The sequence below is a fragment of the Equus przewalskii genome, chromosome 19, assembly GCF_037783145.1.
Source record: "Equus przewalskii isolate Varuska chromosome 19, EquPr2, whole genome shotgun sequence".
Classification (NCBI taxonomy): Eukaryota; Metazoa; Chordata; class Mammalia; order Perissodactyla; family Equidae; genus Equus; species Equus przewalskii.
The window spans coordinates 22,933,638-22,950,632 of NC_091849.1; the positions used below are offsets into that span (position 1 = coordinate 22,933,638).

At 39.9% G+C, this 16,995-nt stretch overlaps 1 protein-coding gene across 2 annotated transcripts; it reads right to left on the reverse strand.

Moving 5' to 3' along the window:
* Window positions 1-1,449: 1,449 nt before the first annotated feature.
* C19H6orf62 (chromosome 19 C6orf62 homolog) lies at window positions 1,450-16,517 on the reverse strand. Of its 2 annotated transcripts, none has more exons than XM_008507410.2 (5): window positions 13,812-16,517; window positions 11,705-11,881; window positions 10,390-10,512; window positions 6,135-6,269; window positions 1,450-2,848 (listed from the first exon to the last, which is right to left on the reverse strand). In XM_008507410.2, exons 1-5 carry the CDS (start codon window positions 13,938-13,940, stop codon window positions 2,723-2,725), a joined length of 690 nt encoding a protein of 229 aa, XP_008505632.1. In that variant the 5' UTR covers window positions 13,941-16,517; the 3' UTR covers window positions 1,450-2,722. The 2 variants fall into 2 exon arrangements, with proteins under 2 accessions (XP_008505632.1, XP_070440272.1); XM_070584171.1 differs by having other exon boundaries at window positions 15,145-16,228.
* Between the last annotated feature and the right edge of the window lie 478 nt (window positions 16,518-16,995).

Below are 16,995 nucleotides of genomic sequence, written 5' to 3' on the forward strand. Positions count from 1 at the left end.
AAGAAAATGACAGAGGAATGCAAATTATGCAGCGCTGGGAAAAAAAGGACTTGTTGGGTCTGTACTGTTCAGGTAGATACTAAATGGCAAAGACAGGAGGGCTCTCCCTTACAATAGAGTGCTAGTAAATGTGGAGGGAAGGGTAGATATGGAAAATTCCCATTTTGCAACCATCATAGCAAAGACTGGTTATGGCAAAAATCAACAATGGTGCTCCTGATAAAGAGTAGGATATCTGCGTATTGTTTCCCACAGATTGCTTCTTAGTTGCAAGGGGAGAAATAATAACCATACAATGCAGAAACAGGACACTTTGACCAATCAAAATATCAACAAAGCAAGCTGACTGCATGCTTCTGGATAAACTTGAGAAGGGCGTAAAGTCACTCACCCTGGGTGCTGGCCAGAATATGTAATCCAAATCTAACCAGGAGGAAACAGCGCTCAAATGCAAAATGAGGACGTTTTATATTTTAAAAATTTGGCCTGAAACTCATTAATCAAGGCTGAGGAACCATTCCAGATTAAACAAGACTAGAGCCATGACAACTAAATGCAATGATCCTGTACTTACTGTAGGAGGATTAAAAAAACACTACCAAGGATATTAGGAAAATTAAAACTGGAATATGGATGGTAGATTAAAGTGTTATCAGTGTTACATTTCCTGAGTTTGAGAACTTTACTATGGTTATATAAGAATATCCTTGTACTTGGGACATATGCCGAAGTACTAAGGGGTAAGGAATCAAGATGTATGCAGCAAACGCAAATAGTTCAGGAAATATGTATAAATATGCGCAGAAAGACAACAAAAACAAATGTGGCAAAATGTTAAAGACTAAATGAGGGTAAAGGTTATACAAGAGTTTTGTTACTATTTTTAAAAACTTTTCTGAATTTAAATTACTCTAAAATAAAAACTAAAATCAAACCAATGGCTGCTGAAATGCCCAAGTGGTTGAATACAACAGTGTAATTCAAAACAGTAAAACAGCTAAGAGCTTGGACTCTCTAGAGCCGGAGAGGCTGGTTTAAATCCTCCCCTACTCAGGATGTGAGCTTGGCTAAGTTACTACACTCCTGCATTGGTTTCCACTCAGGGTTCTTAGATAAATTAAGACAAAGGCTTAGAACAGTACCTGGCCATGGTAAACATCCCAAGTGTCATTTCAAATGAAGTCTAACTTTCAACTGATCAGAGAATGTGAAAGCATTTTGAAATTAAGAATATCTTCTTTCTTTTCCATGAAGCAAGGCATAAGGCCAGGCTGGTAACTATTAAAAAATAACAAAATGTCCTTGATTCCTATTCATGTGGAAATTACAAATCCAACTGCCAACTTTTTTCTTCTGAATTCACTGTTTAACCATGGAATATAAAATAACCCCCTCAGGTCATCAGAAACACCTATGCAGTGACTTGGAAAAAAAAGTTACCACTTCAAGTTTTGTGTATTCACCTGAATAGTCAGGGAACTTTCACCTATTTTATTTAGGTTATCATTTTTTCAAATTCCAACCAGAAGCTAAATACAATTGGAAACCGGTAAGCACTAAGTTTTACTCCAAAGGAGTAGGATCATTCAGATTTATCCCAATAAAAGTATGCAACCCTTAAGCCAAGCTTTTCTTCATTTAAAAGAAAAAGAAGAAAAAAAACTATACAGTAGTCTTTCCTTATGTTCATTGCACAAAATGAGTTCTGCTTTTAGAACTTTGACACTCAATGGTTTTCTTTTTTTTTCAATTTAAGATCTCAAATTTAATAACTTTTTCTACTCCAAAAAAAAACCTGTTAAGTTTTTCTTTAGGATGGTGTAGACACCAGTAATTCTGCAGAATTCACTGGAATTTTTTTTCTTTGTAATAAAAATCTCTTTAAAACCAAAAACCAAAACAAAACAAAAACCAAAAAGGAAAGTCCTCTACCTATCATGGTTTCTGCAGCTATGAATGTACTTCTCAGTTTGATAGCTGCTTTAGCTACTTCAGACTCCAGATCTGCTTTAACGTGTAAAACTATATCCACACTCAGCAGAATACTCTTTTATAACAGCAACTTGGGGAAAGAGATCTGGAAATAAAATACATATATTTATGAGTACCAGGAAACAAACATGGCCCAGTAAAATATGAGGCAAGATGCCTACAATGAGATGCTTTTTTCATTTAAGATTTCTTTCCCATGGTTGTATTTTCTTTCTTTTTTAACAACCACTTGTGGTCATTAGAATGAATCTGATAGTGCTCTGGAACAACGGTGATTACAGCAAAGCTATTAAGTTCTTTAAAATGTTATTTATACCTGTTACATTCACTTCTCACCCTCTAAATACTGATGACAGATGTCAGAGAGGCAAAAACCAGCACAAATGGAAAGACCATCAAAAATGAGTATCACCTTGTGCTTTCAGATACATTTAAGCATTTCAGTGTACAATAGTCCTTTCATTTCACATTTTAGTAAGATGCTGATGCAGTGCAGCAAATATGCAAAGCATCTTCTTTCACACAGTCCGTGCAGAAGACATCTAATTTTTTTAAAGTTCTGAGATACAAATGATTAAAAAGAAAAAAAATCCAGGATGAACAAGTTTCAAAATGCATAGTGTTCTGTGCATGAGTCCATTTTCTTTAAACTCTGAAAGAATAAAGTAAGAAAACAAGAAAAAAATTGCTGCTGCACTCTCTGATCTTCTCCATTTTGCTGGTCAGTATTCTATTCTGGCATGTAAGGATGGAGGTGATCCTCTATGGTGCCAACTGCCCAGTGGGTAAGCTGTTCCTGTGGCAGGTAGAGGCAGATGCTGCATAACTTGAAGATTGTAGCTTTGTTTTTTGGAGTCTGGAAGGGGAAAAATTTTAATATTCTTAATGAGACTTTAACATAACTGACCAATTGTTAGATGAAGTCAATCTCCCACAATTTTTAAGCACGAATGGACACAGTAACAAAGCATACAGAGTAAGCGAATAAATTAATGGTCCCTGCCCATTGGGGCCTTAGTCTAGTTAAGACAGAATCTTGCCATGCAAAAAGCAGAATAAACACAATTATAAACTAAATAGATGTTTAGAGAATTTATGCAGAATAGAAAAAAGAAGTCAACCACAGAACACTTGCTAAAAGAAATTAGGGATAAAGGCATTTCATGGAGACATATTTGAAAAGAAGTTTGAAGTCCTGTTTGTATATATAAAAACAGCAGATGTGATGAGACTAGAAGCTAGGGAGAAAATTAGAATTAAAAAAAATTTAAGAATATCCTGGGGTAAAAGACTAGAAGAAAGCCAAAGTATTACCAGATAAATCAAACTCTAAGTATTATTTTTAAAAAGTAGTTACTAGGTTTTTTCTTTTTTTTCCCTCTCCCCAAAGCCCCCAGTACATAGTTTTATGTTCTAGTTGTTGGTCCTTTTGGTTGTGCTATGTGGTACCCTGCCTCAGCATGGCCTGATGAGTGGTAGCATGTCCTCGCCCAGGATCCGAACTGGTGAAACCCTGGGCTGCTCAAGCGGAGCGCACGAACTTAACCACTCGGCCACTGGGCTGGCCCCAGTAGTTACTATTTTAACATCTAACACACAAACATACTAGGGGCTTTCACAAATAACCACTACTAGTAAATGGGAGATGGAATCTGAACCCAGACCTGCCTTCAAAGTTCATCTTGTTTTCATTATAAGCAATCTAAAAAAAGCAGAAGAAAAGAGAGACTGCCGATGTCTGAAGCAGTCTATATATGTCAATGAACCTATACATATGCACTATTTTTCCATTTTAAATGTTACAACATGTGCCTCTATACCACTTGCCCATCCACTATTATCCTTTGGTCTAGCCTTTATCACGTTACCTTATATTATAATAAAGGGCACAAGATCTCTATTAGATGATTTTTGATCAAGTCAATTTGTTGATTTCCTTAGCTATAAAATGGGAGCAGTAAGATCTACACCTCAGAGGATTATTGTGAGGATTAAATGAGCTCATACATGTAAAGTTCTTAGTAGAGTCTGGTACATAATATACTGTATGTGTTGGCCACTGTCATATCAATCCTCCCATGAACTCATAATGGAGGCTGATTCTTCTATATAATACAAATACGGCAACACATCTCTAGCCTATGGAGAACAGAACTTGAGTGGAAGGAGACTAAGAGCACTTAAGACCAAATTCATCTACAACTAGGGTGACCAACCATCCCAGTTTGCCCAGGACTGAGGGCTTCCTCAGACTTGGGACTTTCAGTGCTAAAACCAGGACATTCCAGACAAACTGAGGCACCCTACCCTATAAACCAAATTTAGCTTACGAGCTTTTAATTTTCTTTTCATTAAAAGGATTCAAGCTGTTTGCTCATTAGGCATAGAAAACATCTGACCTTGATACATATCACAATATGATTTACTATTTATTTAGCAAAGTAACTCAAGTCACTAGTCATTTCTATATAGAATCAATGATCTCGTATATATTGACACGAAAATGAAATCTCTACACTGGTATACCAGTCATTATTAACACTTCTATGACTAAAAACCTCTTTGTGCTGTGGATTCCATAAGTCAGTATCCTGCTATACAGTATTTTTCTAACAAGTAACTCAAATAAAAGTACACTGTTAGAAGCAGTTAAAAAGAAAAAGTAGAGGCAGGCCCTGTGGCCGAGTGGTTAAGTTTGTACACTCTGCTTCGGCAGCCCAGGGTTTCATGGGTTCAGATCCTGGGCAGAGACAGGGCACCGCTTATCAGGCCATGCTGGGGCGGTGTCCCTCATAGCACAACCAGAAGGATCTACAACTAGAATATACAACTATGTACTGGGGGGCTGTGGGGAGAAGAAAAAAAAAAAGATTGGCAACAGATGTTAGCTCAGGTGCCAATCTTTAAAAAGAAATTCTTTTAGAAAGGAAAAATAAGTCAACCTAAAAATGTCCACCACAGGAGAGCTAAGGTAAAGAAACCAAAAACAAACAAACCAACCCCCAAAACCCCAGCTAAGCTATATGGTTTTTCAATTAGTTTTATCAAATACCTCCAGTGAAATTAACTTTCTTCTGTAATTCTCATAGTTCTTTTAAATTGTACCTATACATAATTTAACTTTCTATAAGATAGAAAGTAAATATTTAATCTTCCCAAGTAGTCAGCTCCTTGAAAGTAGCTGTATGATTCACCTTTGTACTTTTTAGTACCTTGCACTGACTCTCTTAAATAAACATATGATCTATAATTCAATTAATGTAATATTTCTTTTAAGTCGTTACTTAAACCATCTTCTCAATGAGGCCTCCTCTGGTAACACTAAGAATTCACACCCAACAGTTTATATATCCCCCCTTTTCTCTTAGCACTTATTATTATCTAACTATATATTTTACTATCTACTGCTGGGTCGCCCACAATGAAATATAAATCCATGAGGAGAGGAATTTTTGTCTATCTTGTTCACTGTTGTACAATGCCTGGCACTTAGTAGGCACTCACGTGTTGAATGAACAGTAAATAAGTGAAAATGATCCTATTTTTAAAGGTTAATGACAGGATTATAAATCCAAAGTGATGATATCATATTTAGGTTTATGAGAATAAATAGCATTTTATATACTAAAAATTAAAGTGGAATACCTGGATTGCCAATTAAAGTGGAAGTGCTTATTTAAAACACATGTGGCTCATCCCTTTAGATTTTTTCAAAGGTCAGTGCTTCTCAAACTATAATGTGTTACCAAGCACCCGAGGACTCTGTTCCAAATTCAGGTTCTGACTGAGTTGGACTGGAGGAGGGCCTGAGCGTCTACAGATCTAAGAAGTTCTCAGGTGATGGTGATCTGCCAACCATACTTTAGGTAGAGAAGCTCCAGTGTTTCTCAAACTCTAATGTACACTGGAACCGTGACTTTTAAAAGCTCCCCAGGTAGTTCTATTTTAACATGCAGAAAAGTGTGGGAACCACTCCTCTAGGATGAGGCCCAGGATACCTGTTTCTTGTTTTTTAAATAACTTCAAAAAGAATGCAGGGTTGAAGGGGCAAAAGAGAATTAAGTAACTTATATGGAAAAAGCTTACTAACCAACAAGCTTTTTAAATGAGCCCTTAGTGATCTAAAAAAAAAAAAAGTTTACCTGCAAGTGCTGTCTGTCAATGAAGAGAAACACTGACTGGTTAGGATTGTTGACAACAATTCCAGTCTTGTCCTTGCGGCTCAGTACATGCAGAAACTGTTTTTCATAGTCACCGTGATGAAACTCAAATTTGGCCTAATTAAGAAATAAAAACATTTACATGTAACTACAAACAAGTTACACTTCCTGAAATATCTACTGCACCCATATGCATATAGCTGTGCTGTCCAATATAGTAGCCCAGAGTGGCTAGGTAAATTTAATTAAACGCAATTTAAAATTCAGCTCTTCAGTAACACATTTCAAATGCTCAATAGTCACATGTGGCTAGTGGCCACCACTGTGAACAGTCTCTTAAGATGTAGAACATTTCCTTCATCACAAAAAGTTCTATTGGATAGCACTCCATTATATAATTTGACCTTCAAGAAAAACTGCACCGAAGTGACTAGATCCTAATACTCATGATTTTAAGCCAAATTTCACAAAATAAGATTTTCAGACCTACTCAGCTCAAGACTCCCACCTTAGTACTTTAATTAAGCCCAACAGCACCCTCCCTCCTCCCTTCTATTATAACAAAGAAACACTATGGATGGCTCTTAGAAAGAAATCTATTCCAATCCAAGCCACACATCTCACTACTTGTGTGACCTATGCAAGCAAATTCTTCAGCTTCTCTAAATTGCAGCTTCCTCAACTATAAAATAGATGGGGTATAACCCATTGGGTCAGTTAAGAGGATTAAATGAAATGTAAAGCCCACATACCTCAAATACAGCTCCAGTTTTCACAGAGATGGGCTTTTAAGGATATACAAATCCCTCAAAATTTTTAAAAATGTTTTTTATGTGCATTTTTTCAGATTAAAAAAAAGTTATGAAGGACTGTTATCAATTAAGTTAAAATAGTCTTTTAATCTTTTAACATGAAGAAGATCAACTCCATCCTCCCGCAAAATGTCTGTGAAGAGGCCAAACGCTGGGTGAAAGGACCAGGCTAACACAGAATTCAAGAAACCTAGAAACCTTAATCTGACATTTAGATAATACTGAACTGTAAAATGATTGTCAGTCCATCTGGTTCGGACGATCTTTATTTACTATGTCAAAGATGGCAGGAAATCCTAACACAGGAAAACCATCAGTTCCTGTTATCTAGGATCTTACCACCTGGAAGTTTTTCTTATCAAGTCATAACATAAAATATGACGTGGTATCCCTACATACTGTTATATGTAAAACATGATACTGAATTGTACCTCTGCACAATTCCAATACTTACTGAACTCTTAGCATATAAAAAGCATGTTATTAGATACTGAAAAATACGACTAAGATTATCTCAACCTTACAGGGCTCACACGGTGCTTAAGAGGACAAGCACATGCAGATATAAAACTTAACTTGCTTTAAATCTTTCCTAGAATAAGATGCGGTTATCTGTAAAACCCTAAGATGGGTTCTTATTGTCAATGTGCTATGGGAGGAAGGAAGAATAAGTAATTAGAGTGAGCAATGTGGGCAGTACTACCAGATGATTTTGGATTAGGCCTTGAAAGATGACCGTAATTTTCCCTGGGGAGAGTAGTAACAGTAAGTAATTTGGAAAATGCCATTCTTGAAAACCAAACCTACACACACAAATGTGTCAAAATCAAGATACTGTTTCAAGTGACAAAGCTTCAAGTATTTCAGTATGGCAAATACCAGGGTGGATGGGAGAAGCCAGGAGAGTATCACAGTTAAGAGATTTGAGTGAGACTTAAAAAAGCCTTCCATATAGTTCTATGGCATTCCTAGTCTACCCTACTGAATAACAGAAGTTTTTGGAAGGAATGATCCACACCAAACAGAAAACTCTAATAAGCAGCATGAAAGCAGCAATGCCCAAAAGTAATGAAATATTTTAATAGTGTGATGAAGAGCAGTAGCATTAGGGATGAAAAGGAAAGACGGAACATATTTTAATAGTACTTTTATTTAAGCCTTCTCATTCAGAATATTCATCTATCGTATGATGTAAATTCGTTGTACATCGTTAACTTATTTCTGCAGTTGAATTTTAAAATTACAAGACATTACACCTATTTCCTACTGCTTATATTCAGTCCATAATTTAAGGTTTTGTAATACAGGGAACTTCCCCCAGTACAGGGTAGTGAGTTAAGAGCACATAAGCTTTACACTCAGTTCAGACTTACATCTTGACTGCCACTTAACTGCATAACCTTGGGCTGGTTATTTACCTAATCTCTAACTGCCTCAGTTTCTTTCTTTGCAGAAGGAGGTTCACATCTACCTAGTTATTCTAAGAACTGAGATTAAGTGTATATAAGGTATTTAGGAGACAGCCTAACATAGTCAACACTCAATAAACAGCCATGATTTCAAAGAAAAGTAACATCTGAGACAAGACTGTTTTAACACAATTATTCCAAATAAGGTCTCAGAGGAAAAGACAGGATGCCAGAAATTAAAAAACATACTGTGATAAGTGGACCTAAATTTTTCCAATGGGAACTCCTGAATTAAAAAAACAAAAAGAGGGGCCAGCCTGGTGGCATAGTGGTTAAGTTCCCAGGCTCAGATCCCAGGCGCAGACCTACACACCACTCATCAAGCCATGCTGCGGCAGCATCCCACATACAAAATAGAGGAAGACTGGCATAGCTGTTAGCTCAGGGACAATCTTCCTCAAGGAAAAAGAGGAAGACTGGCAACAGATGTCAGCTCAAGGCCAATCTTCCTCACCAAAAACAAACAAAAACCAAACCTTAATAGTGTTTCTGGAGAGCAGCCACAGCTGAAGTATAAAACCTGCTCTGATGACTATAAACATACCTTTTCCATTCCTGTCTTCCTGCCTTTTATACTCAACTTCTATTCTCCAGCACATTCATGTTAGTCAGATATCATCCATTAAAAGAAGACACAACATATGATATCATGCTTTTACCTGTATTTAGCTTATGCATTATCTTTATAACTTGTTACTGTCAAATGAATCTTAGAAAAAGGAATGATAAGATGTGTAACAACATTACTGCAGACAAAGGAGTATACCAACTTGTCTATCACAACACAAAAGCATAGTAATGGATAAATGGGAAATTTCTTCAATGACAATTTTCATAATCCTAAGCATGAGCTTCAAATAAGCCTTCTAATATTTAGTTTAATACACTTAAAATGCGTCTTTAAATGTCATTATTTGTTTTTCTGATTGTAAAAGTATGCTCATTGTAGAAAATTATGGAAATATATGCATATAAACATATTATAAATAAAATTAGAATCATCAACACCTGGGTAAAAATGCCCTTAAATAAACACTAGAAATTGTCAAGTAAATCAAATGTCAAGTCAGTCAAAAGTTAGTAAGATGTCAAGGAAGGTTAATTAAGAACCACTAAATTTCTCTCCTGTACAGTTTTATATACAAATCAACTTCTAGAAACAGGTTTCTTAGATCAGACTCTTCTGAGAACCAGGATGGTTAGGTATACTACAGTCATGCGTTGCTTAAGGACAAGAATACGTTCTGAGAAATGAATCATTATGCGATTTTTGTCATTGTGAGAACATCACAGAGTGTACTTACACAAACCTACCACACACCTAGCTTATTTGGTACTAACCGTATGGAACCACCATCGTGTACGTGGTCTGTTGTTTACTGAAACATTGTTACATGGGACATGATTATATTTCAGGAGTGTGTGTGGTGCAGGGCAAGTGATCTTCTCAAGTTCATCTATGGACCCCTCTATAAATCAACCAATGTCTACCTTGAAAGATTGTCTCTGGCCATAATTTCAAAGACATACTGGGTAGTTAGAACTGCCTCCTTCTCAAGATCTTCTATAATCCAACGGCTTTCTCTTCTTGCAGTAGAAATATTCAAAAGGACAGGGGTACTCACGAAATAAAACTTACTAGAAAGCACATTCACAACAAAACACACAGTACAGAGATTAGACTGGTAGTTGTGGGAGGATGTGAAAGCAGTAACAGGGCATATGTGTATGGTGACCAATGGTAATTGTCTGGGTGGTGAACATGATGTAATCTACACAATCAAAATATAATGATGCACACCTGAAATTTATGTTATAAACCCACGTTACCTCAATAAAAAAATAAACTTAAAAAAAAAAAGGAAGCATATTTCCAGAGAATTTCTTAAGTTAGACCCTATTCAAGGAGTTTTCACTTATTTAAGCACTCACCACACTTATTTTAGAATAAAATACCTGAACAGGCCTAAAAGGCTCATCAGATTCCTTCCACCTAGAAAACAGGAGACAGACAATTTTTTCAATATCATTCCGAGGCCAAAGAATGAAATCCATCTCCTGAGTACAGCCAATCACATCCTATAAAATGACAAAAAAAAAAAAATTACTTTCAAAGAAACAAAGCCGTAACAAGCAATGTCACAAATTATAGGGTTTGACTAAAGAAACATTTTGCAAGTGCAAATGGTTCACTATATATCATTTTATATCTTCAAAGGTAGTAGTAATAGGACTGTATACAATCTGAATAGCTGATGACCAAAGTCGAACTTTTATCTTGGGCAGTCCATAGTCACTCAGTCCAATGTCCCTCACATCAAGACCTAAATTCATCAGCATACAGTGAAAACTCCAACTAAAGCTCTGATTTTTTTGTCTCCGTTTTTCAAGTTCCTGCACCTATATTTCTACTTTTCAAAATCATAACCTATTTAAGCAAAGGTGTCTTGGAACTGCTAATATGAATCACTACCTTATTACAGCTGAAATGCTATTTTTGCTGTATGCTGACAGAAAACTACTTTTCTCCATTCTTGTTCCTCTTATTATCACAGTCCAGCATATTAATTTTCAAAAGCCAAGAAACCTCTTCTAGACCAGTACGTGGTTATCTCCAGCCTTCCCCCAACCCACTAACTGTGGGGTCTTCTTGTTCAAGTTTGCCCACATTAATTTACAATGAGCTGCAGAAGTTTAGAAGGTTGGCAGCAATAACACCCCCTACTTTAAGTTTCTTATTTTTAAGGGGTATGATGTTAGTTCTCCCCCCAAAAAGGAAAACCCAATACACAGTAATATAAAACATTATTCACAGCAATAATGTACACCATTATCAGCATAACACCACATAAGAAAAGTTATCCATATATTTTATTTGAAGTCAAATTTTTTTTTAAGGACGATTAGCCCTTTTTATGTATTTATTTGAGGAAGATTAGCCCTGAGCTAACTGCTGCCAATCCTCCTCTTTTTGCTGAGGAAGCCTGGCCCTGAGCTAACATCCGTGCCCATCTTCCTCTACTTTATATGTGGGACGCCTACCACAGCATGGCATGCCAAGCTGTGCCACGTGCGGACCCAGGATCCAAACCAGGAAACCCCAGGCGCCGAAACGGAACGTGCACACTTAACCACTGCACCACCGGGCTGGCCCCCCGTGAAGTCAACTTTTGAAGAGATTCATCACCATAACTACTCATCCTCAGGGAGGAAAAACCAGAAGCTTAAATCACAAAAACTTATCAAATCAAGACTTAAAAACAGAACTTACTCTTCTCATAGACTGGTATCGAGGAGCATGGAGCTGTACCACATCCTTCTGTAAAAGCTCTATGGAACTTTCCAAGGAATAGCTGGAATCTCGCACACCTTTCAGGATATTTTCTTCATAATTATTTGTCATGACTGGTATAACCTCAGACACTTCAAAAAGTGCTGATTTTTTCTTCTAAAATAAAAAAACACATATTAACTCACAGCACAGTGTCTTAACATCCAGCTCATGTCACAATGTCATGTATCTTTACCCTCATGCAGCAAAATTCTTAACGGAAGTAATTTTTGTACTGAAAACACAGATTTTCAACTGCTTGATTTTATAGCATTATGGCATCCACAGCAAGCACTTAGTTTAGACAATAACATTTCTCTTTTTTTGAGGAGGAGGAGGATTAACCCTGAGCTAACATCTGCTGCCAATCCTCCTCCTTTGGCTGAGGAAGACTGGCCCTGAGCTAACATCCGTGCCCACCTTCCTCTACTTTATATGTGGGACGCCTGCCACAGCATGGCCTGCCAAGTGGTGCCACGTCCACACCCGGGATCCGAACTGACAAACCTCCGGCCACCGAAGCGGAACGTGCACACTTAACCACTGCGCTACCAGGTTGGCCCCTAGACAATAACATTTCTTAAATGCTGTGAGAAACAAACACTAGACACCCCTAAAGTTTGGGGGGGAAAAAAGTGATTTACTTGATGTAATTTCATTTAACTGGTTCTACATACAGCTAAATTAAAATCTCAGCAGTTTAAAAACAAAGCTGTTCAGACAAATTAACTGTTTCACTCCTTAAAAGGGTCAATTTCCACTGCGCCTTCCAAGAGTTATACAACTACAACTGTCAATGTTTGAAGGAAAAATGTCTACCAAACTGAGTTTCAAATTCAGTTAAGACGAAGTACTCATGAATTTAGGTTATGAAATTCATGAACTACTCAGGCCAATTGCCTGGATACTGTCCATTCACAGAATAAAAACAGGTTTTCAGAGGGGTTAAAGAACTAGATGGTTGAGGCATCTAAGAGATTAAATACAAAGACCTATTCTCACTACTTATATCTTGCATTTGTTTATAGTGAACCTACATTACACTATCTTCAACTAAAATCTTATCTCATCAATTCTTCAGTCAACTTATTAAGAGAAAATAGAGAAGTAAATTCTTGGTACTATCCAAGTGCTACCCAATCTCGGGACAATCACTTCTAAACAAACCACTTTATACTCTAGCAGCAATAAAAGCATTCTTAAATACTAATGACCTCTAAGAGTTAAGAGTGGGGGTAAATCTTGGGAAATTTCTAAATATTAAATAGATACCATACTAAGATTCTATTTCTAAGCTGAAATTAGCTCATGATTTAAGAGCAAAAATCAAAGTATTTCCTTACATTCACAACCTAATCTCACATCAAATAGAGATTATCAAAGACACTGCCCATTATTTTAAGTTGCAAAAAAATACTATTTTTATCTTGTTCTCCCTTCACTATTCACAGTCATTATTTGCGTTTTAACTGTGGAATTAATTCTCATTAAGATCAAAAAAAAAAAAAGAATCTAAACTTCCTCTTCAGGGCATTTTGAATTTTACTAACTTGCACTTCTAAACACAAATTAACCATTACAGTATTTATTGCTCTGCAAAATTCAAGTGTGTTCTGTTTCATTAAACGTACCTTGAGAAAAGATACCTACAGGATGGAGTTGAAGAAACAGACTGCTTTGAGCACACAAACATTTTGATTCTAACTTACCACTTTCCGACATTCTATTTACACTTTGACAATCTTTCAATTCAGTTATAAAGTTCTCTCTATATAAATGAAACTTATTGTAAAACATAATGAAAGTTTCACAATGTTGCCCACCCCATGTTAACCGATTGTGGACCCTACTAAGCTTTACAATAAATATTTCCAAACCAATGATTACTCAAGCCTTCCATTCAGTTATTACCCATAAGGATGAAAGTTAAAGCATACAATGTATATTTATGTCAACCACTCTTTAATACTCAGTTATTTAAGAGTAACAAATAATAGACACTTACAAAAATCACTTGTGCTAATTCACATTAAGAACTTTAAATTACCTTCTCCTTGAATACAAAGGCAATATACATCTTGAAGTCAAACTGGTCAGCTAGAGATTCTTTTTTCTTTCTAAGCTGAGCACGTAGTCTGTTCAGAGCTTGTTTCTTCCGGGAGTTTGGGTCCCCCATTTTGAAATACAGGTGGTACTAAAGCCTTTGGAAATTGTCACTAAACTATGGGCACTTTTTCTTAAGACTCAAGTACAACAGAAACAAGTCATTTTTTTCCTGCTAATATGATTGAATAGCTAAAATCACGACTGTAACCCAAAAGCTGCACCTTCTGGCAATATTAGCAGACTGTCATATTACAGGGTCAAGAAACAAAAGCTGCTGTCCAGTCATGTCTGGACAATAACGTTTGGGATGGATGGGAAAAAGGACGGGGAGGAAGGAAAGAAAGAGGAGAAAATACTTGAACTAACTTTTTGGAAAACACATTTGGCTTAACTGCCAAAATAAAGGCGGAGGGGTGAAGAGCCTATTATCAGGATTTAGGTGTGCAATAAAACACAGCTGACACCAGTCCAATCCTTAGAATCCATTCGGATTTTTTTTTTCCCTCTTTTTAGAGAAGAGATTATGAAAAGGAACGGGGAGGCGGAAGTGTGATCCTCGCTTTCCAAATAGCAAAAAGGAAAGGAAAAAAAAAAGAAACCACCAAAAAAAACCCCAGAACAGGGTAGGTGAATGAAACTGAAATACCCAATTGGATTTTACCCAGCCAGATCCATGGCTGTAGTACCTAATTAATACTTAGTTATTTCAGATTTCACTATTGCTATGTATTGTCAGTGCTTGTTATTGATTACACTTGGTGGTGAGCAAAGAGAAAAGTGCAAAATCGGTAGAGAAGGAAGGGGAGAGGTACAGGGTTTCCCTGCAATCAACTACAGTGTATACCGGGGGCGGACAGCTGTTGCCCAAAGGAGCCATGAGAAAAAACAGCGGAGTCATTACCAACTTCCCCATTACCCACATTTTCACCCTCAGGCGGCTGCTAACGCTGCTGCCAAGGAGAATCATGATGGCAGGGGGAAAGGGGGTGTACAACACGATATACTAATTCTTCCGGCTCTGTGGTTAGACCTGATTAATGCCCGGGACCCCAACACCCCCAGCCCTGCAATGAGTCCTACATTCCCCAAGGGAGCCTTCCCTATGAATCTGCCCCCGTTCAAGATCGTGGGGAGTGCGCCTTATCTTCTTACGAGCATTGCTGAGGCAAAGGTGGCGGGTTTTTCTCCCAGGTCCCAGGCAGTGCCCGGGGACCACCTGCCTTCCACCCCCCACGTCCCACCCCCACCCTTCGCCTTCAGCGGCAGCGACTCACTCGCACCACGGGAGACACAGGATCACTCAGGTTTTCACTCATTTCATCGTAGAAACAATTCCCGCCCGGGTAGAGGAGGCGGGAGAGGGTAAATGGGAAGGATCAGTGGGGGGGAAAAAAGAAAATAGTCGTGTTAATAGCAATTACTTTTTAAAGTACGCCCACCCCACCCGTCCAAAAAAAATTAAGTTCCCGGATTCGCTCTCGCTCAGGTTGAACAGACCATGTTTCCCGAGTTTGGATGGTTTAGGGTGGGGTCGTTAGTTTCGTTCCCGAGGGGTCAAAGGGGTGGAACTGAGGCAGCTGGGGCGGGGATGGCTGACGGGGAAATCCCCTCCCTGGCCCCGCGGAGACCGGGACTCACGGACCGACTCTCGGGCGGGGTTCAGGCCCTCTAGCCGCAGCCTGCGGGCGGAGCGGTGGCGGCGGCGGAAGAGGAGGCGGCGGCGGGGGCGCTGCTCGCAGCACGGGCAGGAGCCATGTCAAGAGAAAACCACCAGCCAACTGCGCCCCTCCATCCCCGCTGCAGTGCGCACTGTGACCGGACCGCCCGCGCTGCTGCCGCCACTCAGCCCCCACCTGGGACCCATAGTCTGGCTCGGCGCCCCGGGCGGCGGCGGAGGGAAAGACGCGGAGACAGCGGAGGCGACGAGAGAGAGAGAAGAAGAGGAAAAACGAGGAGAAAGAGGAGGGGGAGGATCGGTGCTGGCGGCGGCGGGGGGAGGGGAGGAAGGGGAGGGGAGCCCTGCGCTACGGGGTCTGTCAGCGAAGTAAACCCCCCAAAATAAAGTTATTTCAGTTCAAGCATCTGCTCTTGAGTCTTTCTTCCCCCCACGGTCGGGTTCCGGTTCTCCGGAAAGAAGGTCGAGGAGACCCGCAGGGGGGAAAAGCCGAAGCGGAGGGTGAGCGTCCGCGGTGGCACAGCCTCGTTCGCCCCCACCGGTAGCTGCGGAAGCGGCGGCGGCCTCGGGCGCCTCCCGGGTCCGGGGCAGAGTCGCGTTTGAGAAGAGAGGCGAGAACAAACAACTTAAAATGGCAGCGACGGCCGCTGCGTCACCCGCCCCTCGCCGGCACCGCCCCAAACTCTCCGCGGCTGCGCACCCCGTCGGCCTCTACCATCTGCACAGAAATCAGGGGGGGAGAAGAGACTGGAGCCAGGGAGGTTTTCAGGGTTATCAAGGTGAGAAGAGAGACGAGCAGGAGGAGAGGGTGTGACCGAGATTTTAAAAGGATGAGCCTTTCAAGTTAAACTTTTTACTGGGTATTTCCCCCTCAAATGGGAGTCTCAGAAAAGAGACTCCCCTCTTGTCCAGTATGGACTTTCCATGGGGCGTGGAAAGAGGCACCCATACTCCCTCCGCCCCCCTGCGTCCGGAGGTCCCAATCTCCTGAGTTGGCTCCTTGCCCCTCCCCCCACGGGCGTCATAAAGCCACGCCCTTATGCCCTCGCGGACAAAGCACCCGGATGGACTCGCTTTTCCCGGGTCTCTTCGGCTAATCGGACCCGGCTGGGCTCTTGAGCCGGCGTGCGGAGCCTGGGCTGAGAGTAGGCGAAGGTGGGGGCGGAGAGAAGGAGGAAAAGGAAAGTGCGTGTTGGGAGGTTGGGGGCAGATTCTCACTTCACTGCATTGTGGTTTTGTTTCTACCCCGCGGGTTGGTAATCCTGGGGTGCGCCTCACGGCATCTTGCAACGGCAGGCCGAGAGTTCGCGTCCAACACCTGGCGTTTAAACAGCGGGCAGGAGAAAGTTGGTCGCGCGTGGTCTCTGGCCCGCACCTGGCCACGTGCGCAGGGAGGGAGGGCGGGCCTCAAGGTCTGAAGAAGATCACACGCCGGTCGAGCGTTGCTGCT

Bases quoted from the DNA above. Each gene is read 5' to 3' on its own strand.
- C19H6orf62 (XM_008507410.2), bottom strand. From the start codon at position 13,940: ATGGGGGACCCAAACTCCCGGAAGAAACAAGCTCTGAACAGACTACGT. The intron at 10,513-11,704 runs GTAAGTTCTGTT...GTCATTTTATAG, and splicing joins GATACCAGTCTATGAGAAGA to GATGTGATTGGCTGTACTCA. The intron at 2,849-6,134 runs GTAAACTTTTTT...TTCCCCTTCCAG, and splicing joins TTGACAGACAGCACTTGCAG to ACTCCAAAAAACAAAGCTAC.